Source organism: Trachypithecus francoisi, unplaced genomic scaffold, assembly GCF_009764315.1.
Source record: "Trachypithecus francoisi isolate TF-2019V2 unplaced genomic scaffold, Tfra_2.0 Lachesis_group9, whole genome shotgun sequence".
In the NCBI taxonomy this organism is placed as follows: Eukaryota; Metazoa; Chordata; class Mammalia; order Primates; family Cercopithecidae; genus Trachypithecus; species Trachypithecus francoisi.
Window position 1 is genome coordinate 44,231,508 of NW_022681474.1, and position 17,941 is coordinate 44,249,448.

The window sequence follows — 17,941 nt, forward strand, 5'->3', positions numbered from 1 at the left end:
AGTGAGCCATGATCATGCCATTGCACTCCAGCCTGGGTGAGAGAGACCTTGTCTCAAAAAATAATAATAATAATTAATTAATTAATTAAAAATAAATAAATTGTACAAATGCAGTGGCTTCCAGTACATTCGGAAGTTGTGCAGTCATCACCACCAGTTCCAGAACATTGTTCTCCCTCTAGAAAGAAACTCCGTATCTCTTAAGCAGTCACATCCCATTCCTGCTCTCCCGACTACCCTGGAAACCACTGGTCTCTGTCTTCATGAACTTGCCTATTCTGGACATTTTAAATACAGTAGTCCTGCTTTATCTGTGGTTTCACCTTCTGTGGTTTCAGTTACCTGCAGTCAACCATGGTCCTAAAATATTAAACTCCAGAAATAAACAATATATGAGTTTTCAATTGCACATCATTCTAAGTGGCCTGATGAAATCTCTTGCCATCCCACTTCATCCCACTCTGGACGTGAATGCTCCCTTTGTCCAGCATGGTCCACGCTGTCTACACTTCCTGCCTGTTAGTCACTTAGCAGCCTTCTCAGTTATCAGATCAACGGCCACAGTATCATAGCGCTTGTGTTCCAGCAACACTTCTTTCTCTTAATCAAGACCCAAAGTGGAAGAGCAGAGCTGCTGGCATATGGTTGTTGTTTTTCACGCAACTCTCCCTTCACAGAAGCTGGCATATTGTACTAATTGTTCTATTTTATTCTTAGCTATTGTTGCTAATCTCTTACAGTGTCTCATTTATAAATTAAACTTTATAGGTATGCATGCAAAGGAAAAAACATAGTATAATAGGATTAGAGACTATTGCAGTTTCAGGCATCCACTAGGGGTATTGAAATTTATCCCCTGAAGGTAAGGGGGTACTATAGTAAATAGAATCATACAATATGTAGCCTAGCTGTATCTGGCTTCTTTCTCTGAGCATAATGTTTTCAAGGGCCATCTGTATTGTAGCATGTATCTGTACTTCATTCCTTATGGATAAATAATGTTTTATTATATGAATATACCACATTTTATTCTTTTTTTTCCTTTTTTAGACAGAGTCTCACTCTGTCACCCATGCTGTTGTGCAGTGGCATGATCTCAGCTCACTGCAACCTCTGCCTCCCAGGTTCAGGCGATTTCCTGCCTCAGCCTCCCAAGTAGCTGGAATTATAGGTGCACACCACCACGGCTGGCTAATTCTTGTATTTTTAGTAAAGACGGGGTTTCACCATGTTGGTCAGGCTAGTCTCAAACTCCTGACCTCAGGTGATCCGCCCGCCTCGGCCTCCCAAAGTGCTGGGATTACAGGCATGAGCCACTGCACCTGGCCCACATTTTATTCATTTATTCATCAACTGATGGACATTTGGGTTGTTTGCATTTTTTGGCTATTATGAATAATGTTGCTATGAATATCCATATACGAGTTTTTGTGTGCATATTTGTTTTTTAATTTGTTTTGGGTCTATATGTAGGCATGAAATTGCTGAGTCACATGGTAACTGTTATGTTTAACTTTTTGAAGAACCACCAAACTCTTTTGTATTGCAGCTGTACTATTTTACATTCCCACCTGCAATATTAGCTGTGGCTTATTCATAGATGCCTTGTAGCAGGTCGAGACATTTTCCTTCTAGTCTTATTTCGTTGAGTGTTTTTTCAATCACGAAAGGATGTTGGGTTTTTTCAAATGCTTTTTCTGCATCAGTTGAGATGATCATGTGTGATTTTCCCCTTTCATTTTATTAATTACATGCATTACATCTTTTTTGTTTGTTTGTTTTTCTGAGATGGAGTCTTGCTCTGTTCTTCAGGGTGGAGTGCAGTGGCATGATCTCAGCTCACTGCAACCTCTGCCTTCCAGGTGCCAGCAGTTCTCCTGCCTCAGCCTCCTGAGTAGCTGGGATTACAGGCACCCGCCACCGTGCCTGGCTAAGTTTTGTATTTTTAGTAGAGACAGGGTTTCGCCATGTTGGCCAGGCTGGTCTTGAACTTCTGACCTCAGGTGATCCGCCCACCTCGGCCTCCCAAAGTGCTGGAATTACAGGCGTGAGTGAGCCACTGCACTCAGCCTGATTTTCATATATTAAATGACCCTTGCATTCCTGGGATAAATTTCACTTGGTCATGATGTATAATGCTTTTAATATGCTGCTGGATTTAGTCTGCTAGCATGTTGTTCAGGATTTTTGTTCCTGGACAACATTTCTAGACACACCCTGGGCTGGAAGGGAACACTGCCTCGAAGGAAAGGACCCAGTCTTGGCTGCATTCATTGCCTGTTAACTGAAGAGCCCTTGGTCCCTGAATAACCAGCAGAGATACCCGGGTACTATGTTGAGGGCCTTGGGTGAGACTCTGAGTCTTGCTGGTTTCAGGTTCAGATTCAGCCAGCACATTCCCAGCTGTGGTGGTTCAAAGGCAAGATTCCTGCTAGAGAAAAGTGGAAGGAAAAGTAAAGTGGGCTTTGTCTTACACCTTAGGTACTAGCCAAGCCACAGGAGAGTAAAACACCAAATGGTTCTTGGGACTGCCAATTCCAGGACTTGGATGGCATTTATGGACCTACCCTGGGCCAGAGGGGAGCCCACTGCCCTGGAGGGTGAGTCCCATGCCAGGCAGCATTCACCACAAGCCGGCTGAAGAATCCCTGGGCCTTAAGGGAACATCAGCAGTAGTCTGGCAGCACTCCCTGTGGCCTGTGGTGGCGGGTGGCCGTGGAGTGAGGCACCTCTGTCTTGGGAAAGGGGAAGGAAGAGAGGGAAGGACTGCATCTTGTGGATTCAGTGCCAGCTCACCTGCAGTATAATAGAACGCCAGGTAGACTTCTAAGAATTTTTACTCTAGTTGCTGGCTTCCAGATGGCACTTCTGGGCCCACCTCAGGCCTGGAGGAACTTGCTGTTCTGAAGGAAAGGACACAAGCCTGGCTGGCTCTGCCACCAGCCGATTGTAGAGTCCCAGGGCCTTGAGCAGACAGGCATAGGCAATAGCCAGGGAGTGGTAATAGAAGGCCTTGGGTGAGATCCAGTGCTGTGCTGGCTTTCAGGTCTGACCCAGTGCAGTCCTAGTGGTGGTGGCCAGAGGGGTGGTTATGTCTTTTCACCCCCAGTTTCAGGTGTCTTAGAACAGAGAGAGGGACTCCCTTTGTTTGGGAGACAGTAAGGGAATAGAACACGAGTCTCTGTATGGTAATCCAGAGAATCCTGAATCTTGTTCAAGACCATCAAGGCAGTACCTCTACGAGGCTAAAAAAAAACCAAAGTGTTATTGGGCTTGGGGTGAACCCTTAAGCAGATACAGCTTAGATCACAACACCCAAGCCATTCAAATATCTGGAAAGCCTTCCCAAGAAGGACAGGTACAAACAAGCACAGACTGTGAAGACTATGATAAATACCTAACTCTTCAATGCTCAGACACAGATGAATATCTACAAATATCAAGCCCACCCAAGATTTTCCTTTCAGCACACTGAATATGTCACCTCATTACCTTCTCACTTCTATAATGTTGGATGAGAAATTGACTATTAATCTTATTGAAGATTTCTTGTACGTATCAAGTGGCTCTTTCTGCTTTCAGGATTTGCTTTGTCTTTGGACAGTATGATTATAACGTGTCTCAATGTCACACTGAGTGTCTCTTTGAGTTGACCCTATTGTAATTCACTGAGCTCTTTGTACGTGTAGATTAATGTCTTTCATTATGTTTTCAGCCATTGTTTCTTTAAAAATTTCTTCTACATTCACTCTTCTGTGATTCTTATTAGGTGTATGTTGGTACACTTGATGGTATCCTGCAGGTGTCTTAGGCTCAGTTAACTTTGTTGTTGTTCTCTCTCTGCACCTCAGAATAGGTAATCTCAATTGACCTATCTTGAAGTTTGCTGATTTTTTTCTTCTGCCTTTTTAAGTCTGCTTTGGAACCCTTCCAGTGAATTTTTCATTTGTGTATTTCTCATTTCCAGAACTTCTATTTGGTTCCTTTTTATAATTCCAGTCTCTTTATCAATATTGGTGAGATATCATTCTCCTGGTTTCCTTTAGCTCTTTGACCTTTTTGGAAATAATTGACTTAAAGTCTTGCCTGTTAAGTCCAATGTCTGAACTTTCCTCAGTTTCTATTAGCAGATTTTTTTTCTATGTATGAGCCATACTTTTTTTGCATACCTCATAATTTTTGTTGAAAACTGGACATTTTGAATATTATTTATAATGTAGCAAGTTTGGAAATAAAATTATTCCTCCACTGTGTCACCTAGGCTGGAGTGCAATGGCGGGATTATGGCTCACTACAGCCAGGACCTCCCAGGTTCAGGTGATCCTCCCACCTCAGCCTCCTGGGCAGCTGGGACTATAGGTCTGTGCCACCAGGCCCTGCTAATTTTTAGTATTTTTTGTAGAGATGGGGTTTTGCCATGTTGCCCAGGCTGGTCTCAAAGTCCTGGGTTCAAGTGATCCACCTGCCTCAGTCTCCCAAAGTGCTGGGATTACCGATGTGAGCCACTGTGCCCAACCTGTTATTTTCTTGAACTATGTTTTTAGTTTTTTCGTTTGTACTCTTTGTCAGGTGTGACCACTAAGTCTCTGGTTAGCTTAGTGGTCAGCTAGTGATTCAAAAGATTTCTTTTGAACAACAAAAAGCCTCCCAGCATTTGCAGATGTGTTCTGTGTTGGGACACACATTTCAACTTTCACCCATGCAGTTTATAACTATGCCTTAGCCTTCACTTCCTGCATGCACAGAGCCTGAAGGTCAGGCAGAGGTGAGAGCATAGGGCCCTCTCAAGTCTTTTCAAGCACATGTCCAGCCTTAGGCATGTGTATGGCCTTCTAGATTCCCAGGAATATGTGGAAGCTCTTTAAAGTCCTTATTCTCGGCTGGGTGTGGTGGCTCAAGCCTGTAATCCCAGCACTTTGGGAGGCCGAGACGGCCGGATCACGAGGTCAGGAGATCGAGACCATCCTGGCTAACACGGTGAAACCCCGTCTCTACTAAAAAATACAAAAAACTAGCCAGGCGAGGTGGTGGTGCCTGTAGTCCCAGCTACCTGGGAGGCTGAGGCAGGAGAATGGCGTGAACCCAGGAGGCAGAGCTTGCAGTGAGCTGAGATCCGGCCACAGCACTCCAACCTGGGTGACAGAGCAACACTCCGTCTCAATAAATAAATAAATAAATAATAAATAAATAAAGTCCTTATTCTCCCTCAAAGAATCTTATTTCCCAGACTTTCCTTCTGAAACTTTTCAATTTGTCTCCTGTTTGCTCCAAATGTTATTCCTTCCCCTGGGCATGAGCCACTAATATATTGACCTTGAAATGTCTTTCCAGGCTGCCATCTTCACTTTGGGAGAGTTCCAAATTAGGCAAAATAAAAGCAAGGCATTTGAACCACTCCTTCAGGGAGCAACCTGACAAATCAAAATAAACATGCTTCTTGAGAATAAGGTCTAATCTGCTACCTCCAGTGACAGGAACCTATACAGGGAATGAGGGATATTGTTTTTGATGCTGCTGCCATGCTGGGGAGTGGGGGATGGGGCCAGTGTAAGCTAAAACACAACAAAGCTCTCTTACTAAATCCAGCTTTTATTCTTAGGTATTCACCTGATTGCTGTAAACTTTCAATTAGTTTCCAGAGTTCCCATACATTTGTTTGCATTTTTGCCACTTTATTTGCTGCTTTTTGGAAGGACAGACTTGTGGAATTTTCTATTCCATTTCGTTGACCACATTAAAGTTGCAGAAGCTCTCCTCTAGTCTACTCTTCATTTTATAGGGTCAGAAAGACGGGAAGTGATTTATCCAGGGTCACAACTAATCAGTAGCTGAGCTGAGATCAGAATAAGGATGCCTGATTCTCAGGTCAGAGCTCTTTCTGCTTCAGAACTTCATCAGCTCTTAGTGTTGAGAAGGAGTCAGGCTCAGGCTAAACACCAATATTAGGCCAAAGGGCAGCTTTCCAAGGAGCAGGGGCTGAAGGTAAGAGTCCTTGGTATACCTGGTGGGCTTAACTGACTCCTTTACTGACAGGGGACCCTATATGAGGCCAGGTTGGGGACTGAGTAATGATGTCCCTGTCCCTTAGAAAAACACAGGCAGAGAGCTTTCCGATTTGATGGGGGTGAAAATGTAAACCTTTATCTGTCTGAGGACATGCATTTAGCTTTATCTGTTTCTAGGTCTCATTCCACTCCATCTCAGTCAGGGCAGGAAAGAGCCTACAGCAGAAATAAGGGGCCAAGTCCTAAGCTAGGACTGTAATTCCCTGCCAAGGCCAATAGAAGATGGGGATGGCATGGCATTAAACCACCACTTCGACCGTGGGCACCTGCAAAGGTTCATCTTTCAGCTCCCTCTTCCCAAAGCTAGGAGTGCCTCATCTCATCTCTCATCACCTGACTGAATTCCAGAGTCTGCCATCTGCTCATCTGCCCTCTGGAGGAACACCTCGACTTTTGGGGAGTTCTCTGTGTGAGCACAGTAGTATTTAGATAAACATTAGATTACAGAGGGTTACAGACGCAGTTTTCCAGTCCCCACACCTGCTCAAAATGTGTGAGGGTCTGACCCCAGGACCTGCTCTTTAGCAAGCTCCTCTGATGATCCTGATACACACTCAGGCTTGAAAACCACTTCAGGATCATCTACCCAGCCACAGGGTGAGCGCTCCAAGGTTTCTTTCTTAAATTTTGCACCTGAGACAAATGCTACCAGGACTAGGGTGAGGTGAGCGAGGCCATCTGTCTCAGGTGCAAAACTATTTAATAGTGTTTCTTCCAGTGCCCCCACAGCTGCTGAAAATTCTCTCAGGGCTGAATTCATCTGGTGCTTCATCCTCTACTTGCTATTTTAGAAGTCACATTAGATGTGTAGCATGGACTGGCCTTGACTAACATATTCAGGAGGCAGGAAAAGACCCATTGTGTTCTATCCCAGAAAGATGACCTGTAAGGCTGCGTGTCTTTCTATCTTTTTTGTCATAAGCATAATAAACAGTGTTGATCCCAGCCTCCCACTGACCTTGGGAGGCAGGAGGTGCCTTTGCCTCTGGGAAGATCATGAGGCATTCATGAAGTCCTCTAGCCCACACTCAACATGAGTTGGACCCCTTGGGAATAACCATGAGGGCAGGGAGAGGAACAGGAAGGCAGGGAGAACCAGGACTGGGACAAACAGAGGTGTCAGGTCCACGACTATGTCAAATGTCACACCCAGGGTCAGGTTCCAGCCCACGCTGTGGTTCGAGGGGAGTGGGTGGATGGGCGATAGCTGAAAGAAAACTTGGCGGGCCGTAGGCAGGTAAAATGTTAGTTTTATTCGGCAGCTGTCTCACCAGCAGCTCTCACACTGTCCACTTTTACCTTGGCTGTCTTCTCCAGATCTGCAGCTCCTGCAGCCCCCATGCTTGCAGGTGCACACCCTGGCCTGCAAGGCCAGCTACAGGGTCAAAGGCTTAACTCCCCATCTGGGCACAAGCCAAGCTGTGTCCTGGCTCCCCTTTATCTGCCAGATGGTCACTCTCCCTTACAGTGGTCAGTAGCTTCACTCTCTGGGTGCCAGTGCATGCCATGTGGAGCCATGCCCATCCAAGCCCAAGAACGTCTATACAGCGTCAGCAGGGCAGTTATACCTTTTCCAAACAATAGTGGCTTTGAGCCAAGTATGAACTTAACACAAACAGGTTATATAACAAGTGGAGTACACGCCTGTGACCTAAACTCGTTGAGTCACTCTGGCCTGGATGTTCACCTTGGTCTATTTCTTGACCAAAGCACATCCATGTACCTTACAACAGGTAGTCCCCAAGTGTGTAGACCAGGGTCTCAAACCCAAAGGCCTGCAGGAGCCAAATGGGTAACATGGGCTCAGTGTGACACAAGAGGGAGCCTATGGCAAATAAGGGGTACAGGCCTAAAGCGGCAGCTGCAACTCAGCTCTAGCCATGCAGGAATGCAAGCCCCGTGGTGCCAGAATTTCTGAGTTTTCAAGAGAAGCCAGAATTCCAGATTTTTAAAAATATGAAATCTCTCAATGTTTAAATGTTGGCAACAAATTCAAATGTCTAAAAACACTTTGGAAACCAAAGTAAATGTGTCTGTAAGTGCAAAATTGCCTGCTGGGCACCAGGCTGGGAACTTTGGAGTAAACAGGGCAAGGCAACGTCACAGAATATGGTCACATCAGAGCACAATGGTTCTAGGCCCCACCACAACTCAGAAGGCCACCAGGGTCACCTTGAGTTCATGGCAAGTTGTATATGGCAAGCACCCCATCCCATCAGGCAGGTCCCACCTGGCACCCAAGGGCAAGGGGCCTGCCCTAGCAGAGGAGTTCTTGGGAGAACAGCAGGGATGGGGCTTTAGCTTGGGCTTCAGGCATGGACTGTGATGCAGATCTGACGTGTTGACCAGGACCTGCCATCAATCCCAGGTAGACCAGGCTAGTTCTCAGTTCATGGCTGCTCCACACCCTTTAGATGTCATTCTTCCTCTATGTTTAGGGGGCAGTACTAAAGCAAATGTCTGCAGATGAGCTACTCCCTGGGGCTCCTGCCAGGACCTAGTAGGCTTGATCTAGCCTAGTCTCTCTGGATTCTGTCATTTCTTTTTGTTTTTTTCTCATTTGAGACAGAGTCTCACTCTGTTGTCCAGGCTGGAGTACAGTGGTGTAATCACAGCTCACTACAGCCTCACCTCCAGAGTAGCTGACTACAGGGAATGCACTACAATGACAGGTACTGTTTTTTTTTTTTTTTTTGAGACGGAGTCTCACGCTGTCCACCCAGGCTAAAGTGCAGTGATGTGATCTCAGCTCACTACCACCTCTGCCTCCTGGGTTCAAGTGATTCTCCTGCCTCAGCCTCCTGAATAGCTGGGATTACAGCCACCATGTGCTACCATGCCTGGCTAATTTTTATATTTTTAATAGAGACGGGGTTTCACCATGTTGGCCAGGCTGGGTCTCAAACTCCTGACCTCAGGTGATCTGCCTACCTCAGCCTCCCAAAGTGCTGGGATTACAGGCATGAGTCGCCATGCCTGGCCAAATTTTTTACTAGAGACAGGGGTCTCACTATGTTGGCCAGGCGAGTCTTGGAACTCCTGAGCTCAAGTGATCCTCTCACCTCAGTTCCCAAAGTCCTTGTATTACAGGCATGAACCACAGTGCCTAGTCGATTCTCTCCTTTCTAAACCTCAACACAGGAGGTTGGAAAAGGAGTGAGTGGAGACCCCTGATGCAAGGCAAGCTCTAGCTTCTGGACATGACACCGTAATTCTCAGAAACTCTCTTATGGATTCTCTCCCCTACACCACCAACCAACGGGCACAGGGTCCCCAGAGACCAGAGCCAGGAGCCCCTTTCAGCCTGGAGGCACCCTGAGGGCAGGCGCTGGTCTTGTGACTCTCTGAGTTGTCTCCATCCTTCTCTCTGGCCCCCGTCGAGGGGCACCAGGAATTAGCACACACCCTTCTTCCCACCTGGGACCTGGGTGAAGGACTACATTCTTCCTGCCACACCTTCAGTGGACTTCACTGCACCTGCAACCAACCAAGGTCCCTTTGCCTTTCAGGTGTCTGGGTGCCCCGCCTGGATTTCGGGAACCTCCCTTCCCATGTCCTTACGAGTCCCCACAAATTATTGTATGCTCAGGATTTACTGCACACAAAACACTATCTAAGGTTACATGAATTTTCACTGGCTGATAAGGCGAGAACTCTGAGCCACAGGGCATAATCAAGCAGAAGAAAACAAGTTGGTACCAGGAAGACACTTCCAGAACATTCCAGAGCTGGCTGGCTTTTAATGTGGACACAAGTTTTGGCTACAGACATTCAGGTTTAAGGCACATTCCACAAATTACAAGAAGCCCCATCACTGACAGGGAACTGGCTTTGTTCTCGTGGTTTCTGCAAGGAAGATGGAACGAATGACTTTCTGGCCTTTTCTTTTTTTTTTTTTCTAAAAAGGAGTGAGTTTGGCAGTAACAAAGCTTGTGACACACTCACCAGATGCACAGGCTACCCTCCCAGGCATGCTTCCCTTTCTCTCCTCAGCGAGGACATGGCACTTCACCCACCCAGTCGCCCTCAACAGAAATGTGTACGCAGCAAAGAGACTTGTATGCATCTGTCTGGCAATGATCGTAAGAAAAGAAAATATGCCTCCAAATAAAAATATACAATTAAATGACAAAATGAAGCCAAGTCTTAGCCACAGGCAAAGGGGAATGATTACATGAGTCAGAAAAATGAAATATCTACTTCAGCAACAAGAGGCTGTGAGGGCTGGGGCAGAAAAGGCATCCTGAGAGAGTTCTAGACCAACCCAGGTCCTGTGGCACAATATACAGGTCAGGAGGGGTGGAGGACAGACCTAGGCTCTAGGACGGTGCATCTCGGGGCTATTTGTGGATTTGTTAGAAACAGACATTCTTTTGGCCTTTTCCTGGCACCACTGTTGCTGGCAGGTGGGCAGAAGTGAGCCACCAGTCACTGTTCAGTCATTGCCACCACAGATCTTCAGCAGAATCTTCCGGTAATCCCCTGAAGTATCTCCCTGGCCACAGAAACAAGGAAGACATCCGTTAAGGGAGGTACGCTCACTTTCAGCCTTCTGGCTCCTGATTTTCAGCCCTGAGCATCCTTATAGGGAGGAAGCCCCATCCTGGGGAATTTTCCCCTGCTGCAGGTCCTGCAGCAGGCAGCACAGACCTTAAAAAATGGAATTTAGCCTTCCCCAGGCCCCCATTAGAAGACGGAAAGCAGCACTCACCACAACTATCCAAGTCAAATGAATACCCACAAAAAAATATATAATCATCCTAAAAACCACTTCCCAGGGCTAACCAATACTGCTCTTTACCCAGTGCATTTATGCTGCCTTAAATTGGGGTTACCAATGTAACGTAACACAGTGTCCTGCTTAGGAAACGCAATCTCCTCACACATGACTGTCCAGTGGAAGGCTCGGACCTCCTAGGTCCCAGGGATCTCTCCTCTGTCTGAGGCCACTACACTTACTCTAAGAGTGCAGGCTCGGCTTGGCTCATTTCTAATCATTTCCTTCCACCCTAAGCAACTTGAGGGCAAGGCATGTGGCTTCTTCCAGATGTCCACAGCCTGCTGGCATGCAGGAGATACTCTGTAAAGAATTATTAACCTTTTTTTTTTTTTTTTGAGATGAAGTCTCACTCTGTCGCCAAGGCTGGAGGGAATGGCGTGATCCCGGCTCACTGCAACCTCCGCCTCCCAGGTTCAAACAATTCTCCTGCCACAGCCTCCCGAGTAGCTGGGATTACACGCACATGTCACCATGCCCAACTAATTTTGTATTTTTAGTAGAGACAGGGTTTTACCACGTTGGCCAGGCTGGTCTCGAACTCCTGACCTCAAGTGATCCACCCACCTCAGTCTCCCAAAGTGCTGGGATTACAGGCGTGAGCCACTGTGCCCAGCCTAGAATTACTAATTCTCTAGCAACAGCTTCATTCATATAGCCAAGGAAACAAAGTAAGCTTCCTGTGATGACATGCCCACCATCATTAAATGCTACTGAGTCTAAGGTGGGAGGATGTGGTCCCCATAGTGCAATTTCAAGGCTCACGTGAGTTCAGAATTTGAGTGTTAGACCATGTAGCTGAGAATGTATTTTGTCAGACTGGCTGTGCCGCACAGCAATACAACAGTGGCTAGTGTTTAATAGACACTTGACCTGCACCGCCTCACTCAATACTCACAACATTCCCGGGAAGGAACAATTATTTTCTCATCTTAAAGACAACGGAGCTGGGGTTCAGGGAGGTTTAAGGAAGCTATTCAAGGTCACACAGTTAGCAAGTAGAAAAGCTGGACTCCAAGTGGCGTGACCCCCACGGCCTTCACTCTGAACAGCCTTACTATGTGGCCTATGCCATAAAGCTGAGTGCAAGTGCTTTGTCAGCGAGTGAGAGCAGAGCTCCACAGAGCCTTTGGGACATGAGTTCTCACTGACAGATCAAGGAATCACAGGGTGGTTGGGACGCTGAAGGTCGTGGTCAAGGTTGAGGAGGTCCTGAGTGTTCTCTGATGCTGCTAGGGGATGCAAGGTGGGGGCGACAGCAAGGTCATGATCCACCTGCCCTCAGAAGTTTAGGGGCAATGGGATGAGCAAGTCTGAGGTCCTTAAACAAGATGCCCACACACAGCACAGAGGCCAAGCATACGGCCACTCCAAGGAGGGAGGTTCCACAGGTGACTGGATGCCAAAAGGGAGCCCAGTCTGCCTGCAGCAGGGCCATACCGAGATGTCATGGTACAGCGACTTGCCATACATCCGCTTATACTCCGATCTGATGTCCAGGAGGTCGGTCTCACTGCGAGACACCATGATGCGAATCAGGGTCCGGTCCTTTGTTCCTGCCCCCTAAAGAGAGTCCCCCCAAGAGCATGAGCACCAGGCCTCCTCACCTTCCCACCCGCCCTGGGCCCTCCAGTCCCCTCCCTACCCAAGTCCTCAGAACTCTCGGCTGAGATTTGGCTCTCCCCAGGCCTTCTACCCTCAGCCCTTGGACCTAGGCACAGGCGGGGCTAAGGTATCGCAACCTGCACATGGAAGTTACATACCCTCATGGCTTTGTTAAGCCTCTCCGCAAAGAAGGCTGGGGTGTTCTTGAGACATTTCACTAGAAGAGAGAAACTCAGCATAACCAGATCTGCAGAAAATTCTCAGCCCAAGCAGGGCATGGAGTCTACAAGTGTCCTCTTAGAGGCCCAAATGTCAAATCCATCACCGCATCCATCTTTTCTCCTCTTCCTTCTGTTCCAGGCTCAACTATCCCATGATCTTGGCTCCAGTTCTTTGGAACAGAAACACGCAGTCTGGATACTAACCCACCCTCTTTCCTGGCAACCACCGTGATGAAAGGACCAAGAGTCAGAGAGGCGGGGGGGTCTTAGTGGGGCGAGGAGCTGCACAGGGAAGCAATGCGGATGGTGACGAGGAACTGCGCTGCTGCTCAGGCAGGAGGGGTAGACTGGAGAGGCCATGACCCTCATGGAGAAACCGTGGCCGAGTGGAATGCGCATCTCCCTAGGCTCCCCAGGCCACGAGACCTACTGTGGGGGGCAGGCAGGGAAATGAGGATTTTCCATCTCTCCCATCCAGAAAACTCCAAAAAAAAGCATAATGAAAAAAGGGGCAGACTGATTTTCCCAGTGAGTAGAAAGAGGGGTTGTGAGGGCCTCAGGGCAGGGACTCAACTCTGCACAGTGGGAGGGACCTGGAGCCCACCGGGCCCTGCTAGAGAACACGGGCAATGTAAGAGGCACACTACCATCCCGGAGCCAAGCCAGCTTTCCTCAGCATGGGCCTGTTTCACTGTTGCAAATAAAAATCTTTCCACGTGTTTCCATCACAAACATCTGACAACTGCCTGCAGGGATGTATTTTTAGAGGAAACTTGGCAGGATATGAGTCATACTCCTCCGGGAGAGCAGCTGGATGCCCTCCCACTAATACCCACACTGCAGTTCCCTTCTCCAGAGCTGCACCACAAACACACACAAGACACCCCCGGGACAGCTAGGGGTTCAACTGCACAGGGACCCGGAAGCGGAATGAATTCCCAGCATCTGGACACTCTGGGCTGAGTGATCTTGGATCCTGTGGTCCTTCCATCATGATGTCACCCATCAGCTGGAGGACAGGCGAGCAGCCTGAACACTTATGACACGTTAGCCCCTGGACGGTGGGCAGGCAAACCCGAGACACTTACCCACGGCCAGCATGCCCTGCTCCAGGTCCCCGGACATCTCGCGGCAGATGCTCTTCTCAATGTCCCGGCCTGTCATTCTCTGGTACTCATTGAAAACTAGGGGGATGACAGAGGCTTATTTTATGAACTGAAATGTGTCTCCTCAAAGTTCCTATGTGGAAGTGTCAACTCTCAGGACTTCAGAATACAACCGTAGTTGGAGATAAGATTTTTAAAGAGGTAATTAAGTTCAAACATGCTGCTAGGGTGTACCCTAATCCAATCCACCTGGTCTCCTTCGAATAAGAGATTAGGACACACAGAGACCTCAGGGATGTGCACATGCAGAGGGAAGACCCTGTGAGCACACTGATTGCCACAAAGAGGCCACGGGAGAAACCGGCACCCCACTCTAGGACATCTGGCCTTCAGAACTGCAACACAATGAACGTCTGTTGCTTAAGCCACCCAGTCTGTGGTATTTTGTCATGGCAGCATGAGCAGACTAACAGAGGACTCACATGAGGTGGCCTCTGCCCCCAAATCCCCCGCCTCCCACTCTGCTCCCACACCCTGCACATCCCCAGGTCTGCCTAGCTCTCAAGGAAGCCAGAGACTTTGTCACAAGTCACACACACCACCTGATGTCCCTCCCTGTGTGGTCCCTTTCTCAGGACTGCCAATCTACTTAAGCAAATCACACCTTAATACCCCTCCAGGGCCCACTCCCACGCACCCCAACACAGTGTCCCCTCTTCTCAAATCCCCCACACCTGCAGTCTCACCCATTCCTTGGCTTTATTCATGCATCCATCTGTCTTCCTCAGCCTGCCTGGCAGCTGAGGCCCAGCCTGCCCCAGCCAGTGTGGCTTTTTCTGCCCACCCCTGCCAGCCCAGCTCGATCTAGGACACGCTAAGCACCCATGGGAGTGGACGGCTGGCTCCTAGAGAGGCAGGCAGCATGATGGAAACCTGGGTCCTGACTCCAGCTCTGACCCAGGACATAAAACTCTCCTTCCCCAGCCTGAGTCTCAGCTTCCATTTGCATATTAAAGTCGTGATTTCTGCTCTATCTGTATCTGTCTCAATATCTTCTTCAAATCAGCTACTCTTTTCTCCTAAGTAATGTTTGTGAAGCCACGGGCTTGATGCACTACTTACATGTTCTGTACTCATTAAAAGAAATAATGATTAAGATGAAAAAGCATTCACTCAGGCTCCATTACAGGATAGTGCAGAGGTTAAAAAGTGTGCCCTGGGGTCGGGTGGCCTGGGTTCAAATCCCAGCTCAGCTGTTACTGGCTGTGCACCCCTACTTCCTTACCACCCTGTGCCTGCTTCCACAGCTGCAAATGGGGAGAGCTACAGCGCCTGTCGTGTGCAGCACAGAGCGGCCGCTGGGTTTTCACCCTCACTGCCCACTGGAGCAGCCCTGGCCACAGCCCACCAGTTGCTCAGTGTGGTCACCATCCTCAGTCCTCGCCTGCCACCTCACACTGGCCTCTAGGACCCCCTTCTTCTGGGTCCTCCTACCTCCCTAGCTGCTCCTTCTTAGTCTCCTCACACCAGTGAGCTCCCCAGTCTCCCTCCCGAGGGGACCTCCTGCAGTCCCAGAGCCTCAGATACCTTCGACTACCCACAGCTCCCTTACCTTTCACGTCCAGGCCAGATCTCTTCTGACCTCCACACTCAGCAACCCAGCAGCCTCCCTGCAGCTCCACCCTGCAGGCATCTAAAGCCAGCTCCACCTACAGCTCCCCTGTCTCAGTTGAGGGCCATTCTCCCACTGCTTGGCCTAAAGAAACCCTGTGTAATCCTCAACCCCTCTCTCTCCCACACACCACGTGTCCAATTCATCAGCAAACACGGCCAGAACCTGACACCTCCTCACCACAAGCCCCTACCACCACCGTTCCTTCCCTGGGTCCCTGTAGCAGCCTCCCGACCGGCTTCGCTGCTTGGCCTTGCACCCTTCACTCCATTCTCTGCACCACAGCCAGGGATTCTGCATAGCCTCCTCTGCTCAGGGCCCTCCATTGGCTTCCTGTCTTGCTCAGGATAAATACCCAACTCCGGGAAGTCATCAGCAGGGCCCTCTCACGTCTCTGCCCTCACCTTCCACTCCTCTCGCTCACTCCACTGCTCCACGTGGTCCCCCTTCACTGTTCTCAGTCGTACTGGGAGCCCCAGGCAGGTCTCTGCCCCTGCATCTCCTTTAGGTTTTTAAATCAAATGTCCTGACCTCAGTGGGGACTGGCCCAAGAACCTCCCGGTGGACCCTACCATCACTCCCTACCTGTTTCCAGCTGTTTTCCTCTACAGGATTTACCATCTGATACAGATTTTATTTCATTGTTGTTTACTGTCTGTCTCCCCAAATGAGAAGGTGCAGCCCATGGAACACAGACTCTGCAGTGCCCTGCCCCGCACCATGGCCCCACACCTGCTCCACCACCTGACGGACTGACCCATAGGGAAGTGAGATTTACATCTGTTGAATGAATGAGTAAATGAATAGCACCCAGTATTATTGCTATCACTGCTTCTTATGCCAGGCTTTGGAAAACACTGGATTGGGTGCTCCCGAAGGACTCTCCCAACTCTGACATTCCACATTCCCACGTACGAAGACACCAGGTTTCTACACGGGTGGAACGTCCAGAACTGGATGTTTGCCAGAACTCAGGAAACCCTCTGACAGTGTCTTTTAAATCCCCACCAGGGGGCTCTTTTGAGGAGGCGAAAGCCCCATGCAGGGAGGAACCCCCAAGTGTTCCCATAGCTTTGTTTCCCCACAATCCCGACTGCCCTCAACTAACTGGCCTCAGAGGGACCCTGGCCTGCCTTACCTGCCACCAGGTGGGCCCGGCTCCGGGAGCACAGAACTGCATTGAACTTGGACTCATCTGTTCCCAGGCGGTTCTCCCCGGCCGCATACAGTTCCTGGAGAGAGAGGAAGATGTACATGCGGCACAGGCCACACCCAGACCCCAGGCCCAGGTCACCCAGGAGAGCCTGGTAAACTTCTGAAGGTTTGAGCCTAAAGTGTTTGCCAGTTTGCAACCTTTGAACTAGATGGCCTCTAAAGTGCCTGCTAGGCCTCACGTAGCAGCCCTGAAAAAGAGCAGAAAGCAGCAACAGGGGTAGAGATCCCACAGGTCAAGCTGAGGCCAAAGCAGGTCTGGACTGAGAAGGCAGAGCACGAGACAATCTTTGCTCCGCTAAAACTCGCATACAAAACTCTCACTGGAGCAAAAGCCAGAGCCCTGAGCCCCAGGGCTGTCCAGCTCTCACTCCCAGAATGGGAATGGATGTCACCAGCCACAGAGACACTGAATAAGGCAGACCCCTGCAGGAGCAGCAGGGCAGAGACCAGGGCAGAGGCAGGTGCTAACTGGGCAGGGAGGACAGAGCCAGGGCTTTAGGCCCTTGTCCGGGCTCTGCCTCTAGCTTTCAGTTAGGAACAGTGCTCAACTTTTTTGAGCCTCAGTTTCCTCACCTGGAAAGCAAAAGGACCAGTCCAGAGGAGTAGCTCTCCTCTAGTCCTAACAAGGGGACATGCTTTGGGGTCTCATTCCAAACCCACAGATGATAGGGATAATTAGACCACTGGCAGCTCCTGGTGAATGCCCTGCCATGGATGACAAGGGCAGTGAAGGGGGACGGAGAGGTATGGCTAACTCTACCCCATCAGGAAGTCATGGCTCTGCCCTGCCGTAATACTATGGTTGAAATTCATTAGTGGGAAACCCAAACTTCTCGAGAGAGTAGCTCAGATGCCTGGACTTTGCTTGGACTTTTCCCCTTTTGTCTGCAACTCACAAGGTGGACAAGGACAGAATTCTAAGGCTGCTCAACTAATGTGGCAGCTGGTTTCTAGGCTCAAACCCTCAAAAAACTAATAGGCAAGTGCAAATTCTGCCCCTTTGCAAACAATGGTATGTGCAACTAAACATGGGGAAAGTACGCAGTCGCACGAAATCCCACATCCAAAACCGTGATCTATCAACTGCTGAAATACAATTATCTCACATGTTCCTTCCCATAGGTGGGGAAGGTGAAGCCCAGGAGGTCAGATGACCTGCTCTAGGTCATACGAGTCGAGCAGTTCAGCACGTCTGAAACTCGCGGCATCTGCAACCCACTGCTTATCTATTGTTCTTTCCACCCTAGGGCACCTCTCTCAGGAAGCAAGAAAGCGGGGTA

At 49.0% G+C, this 17,941-nt stretch overlaps 2 protein-coding genes across 9 annotated transcripts in view; one reads left to right on the forward strand and one right to left on the reverse strand.

Annotated features, from left to right (window-relative positions):
• The window catches only part of PRXL2A (peroxiredoxin like 2A), a 339,130-nt gene that overhangs the window by 223,402 nt on the left and 97,787 nt on the right, over window positions 1-17,941 (forward strand). The gene's annotated exons all lie outside the window — the stretch shown is intronic.
• ANXA11 (annexin A11) overlaps window positions 9,772-17,941 on the reverse strand; it is a 47,264-nt gene continuing 39,094 nt past the window's right edge. For 5 of the 7 annotated variants that reach the window (XM_033208927.1, XM_033208930.1, XM_033208929.1 and 2 more), the window contains exons 11-14: window positions 16,585-16,678; window positions 13,757-13,852; window positions 12,606-12,664; window positions 11,620-12,405 (exon numbers count right to left, since the gene is read on the reverse strand). In XM_033208927.1, the coding sequence (XP_033064818.1) occupies window positions 12,124-12,405; window positions 12,606-12,664; window positions 13,757-13,852; window positions 16,585-16,678 (531 nt within the window). In that variant the 3' untranslated portion in view covers window positions 11,620-12,123. Of the gene's footprint in view, window positions 10,561-11,619; window positions 12,406-12,605; window positions 12,665-13,756; window positions 13,853-16,584; window positions 16,679-17,941 lie in introns of those variants that run through there. The other 2 variants (XM_033208931.1, XM_033208932.1) reach the window with 2 other exon arrangements.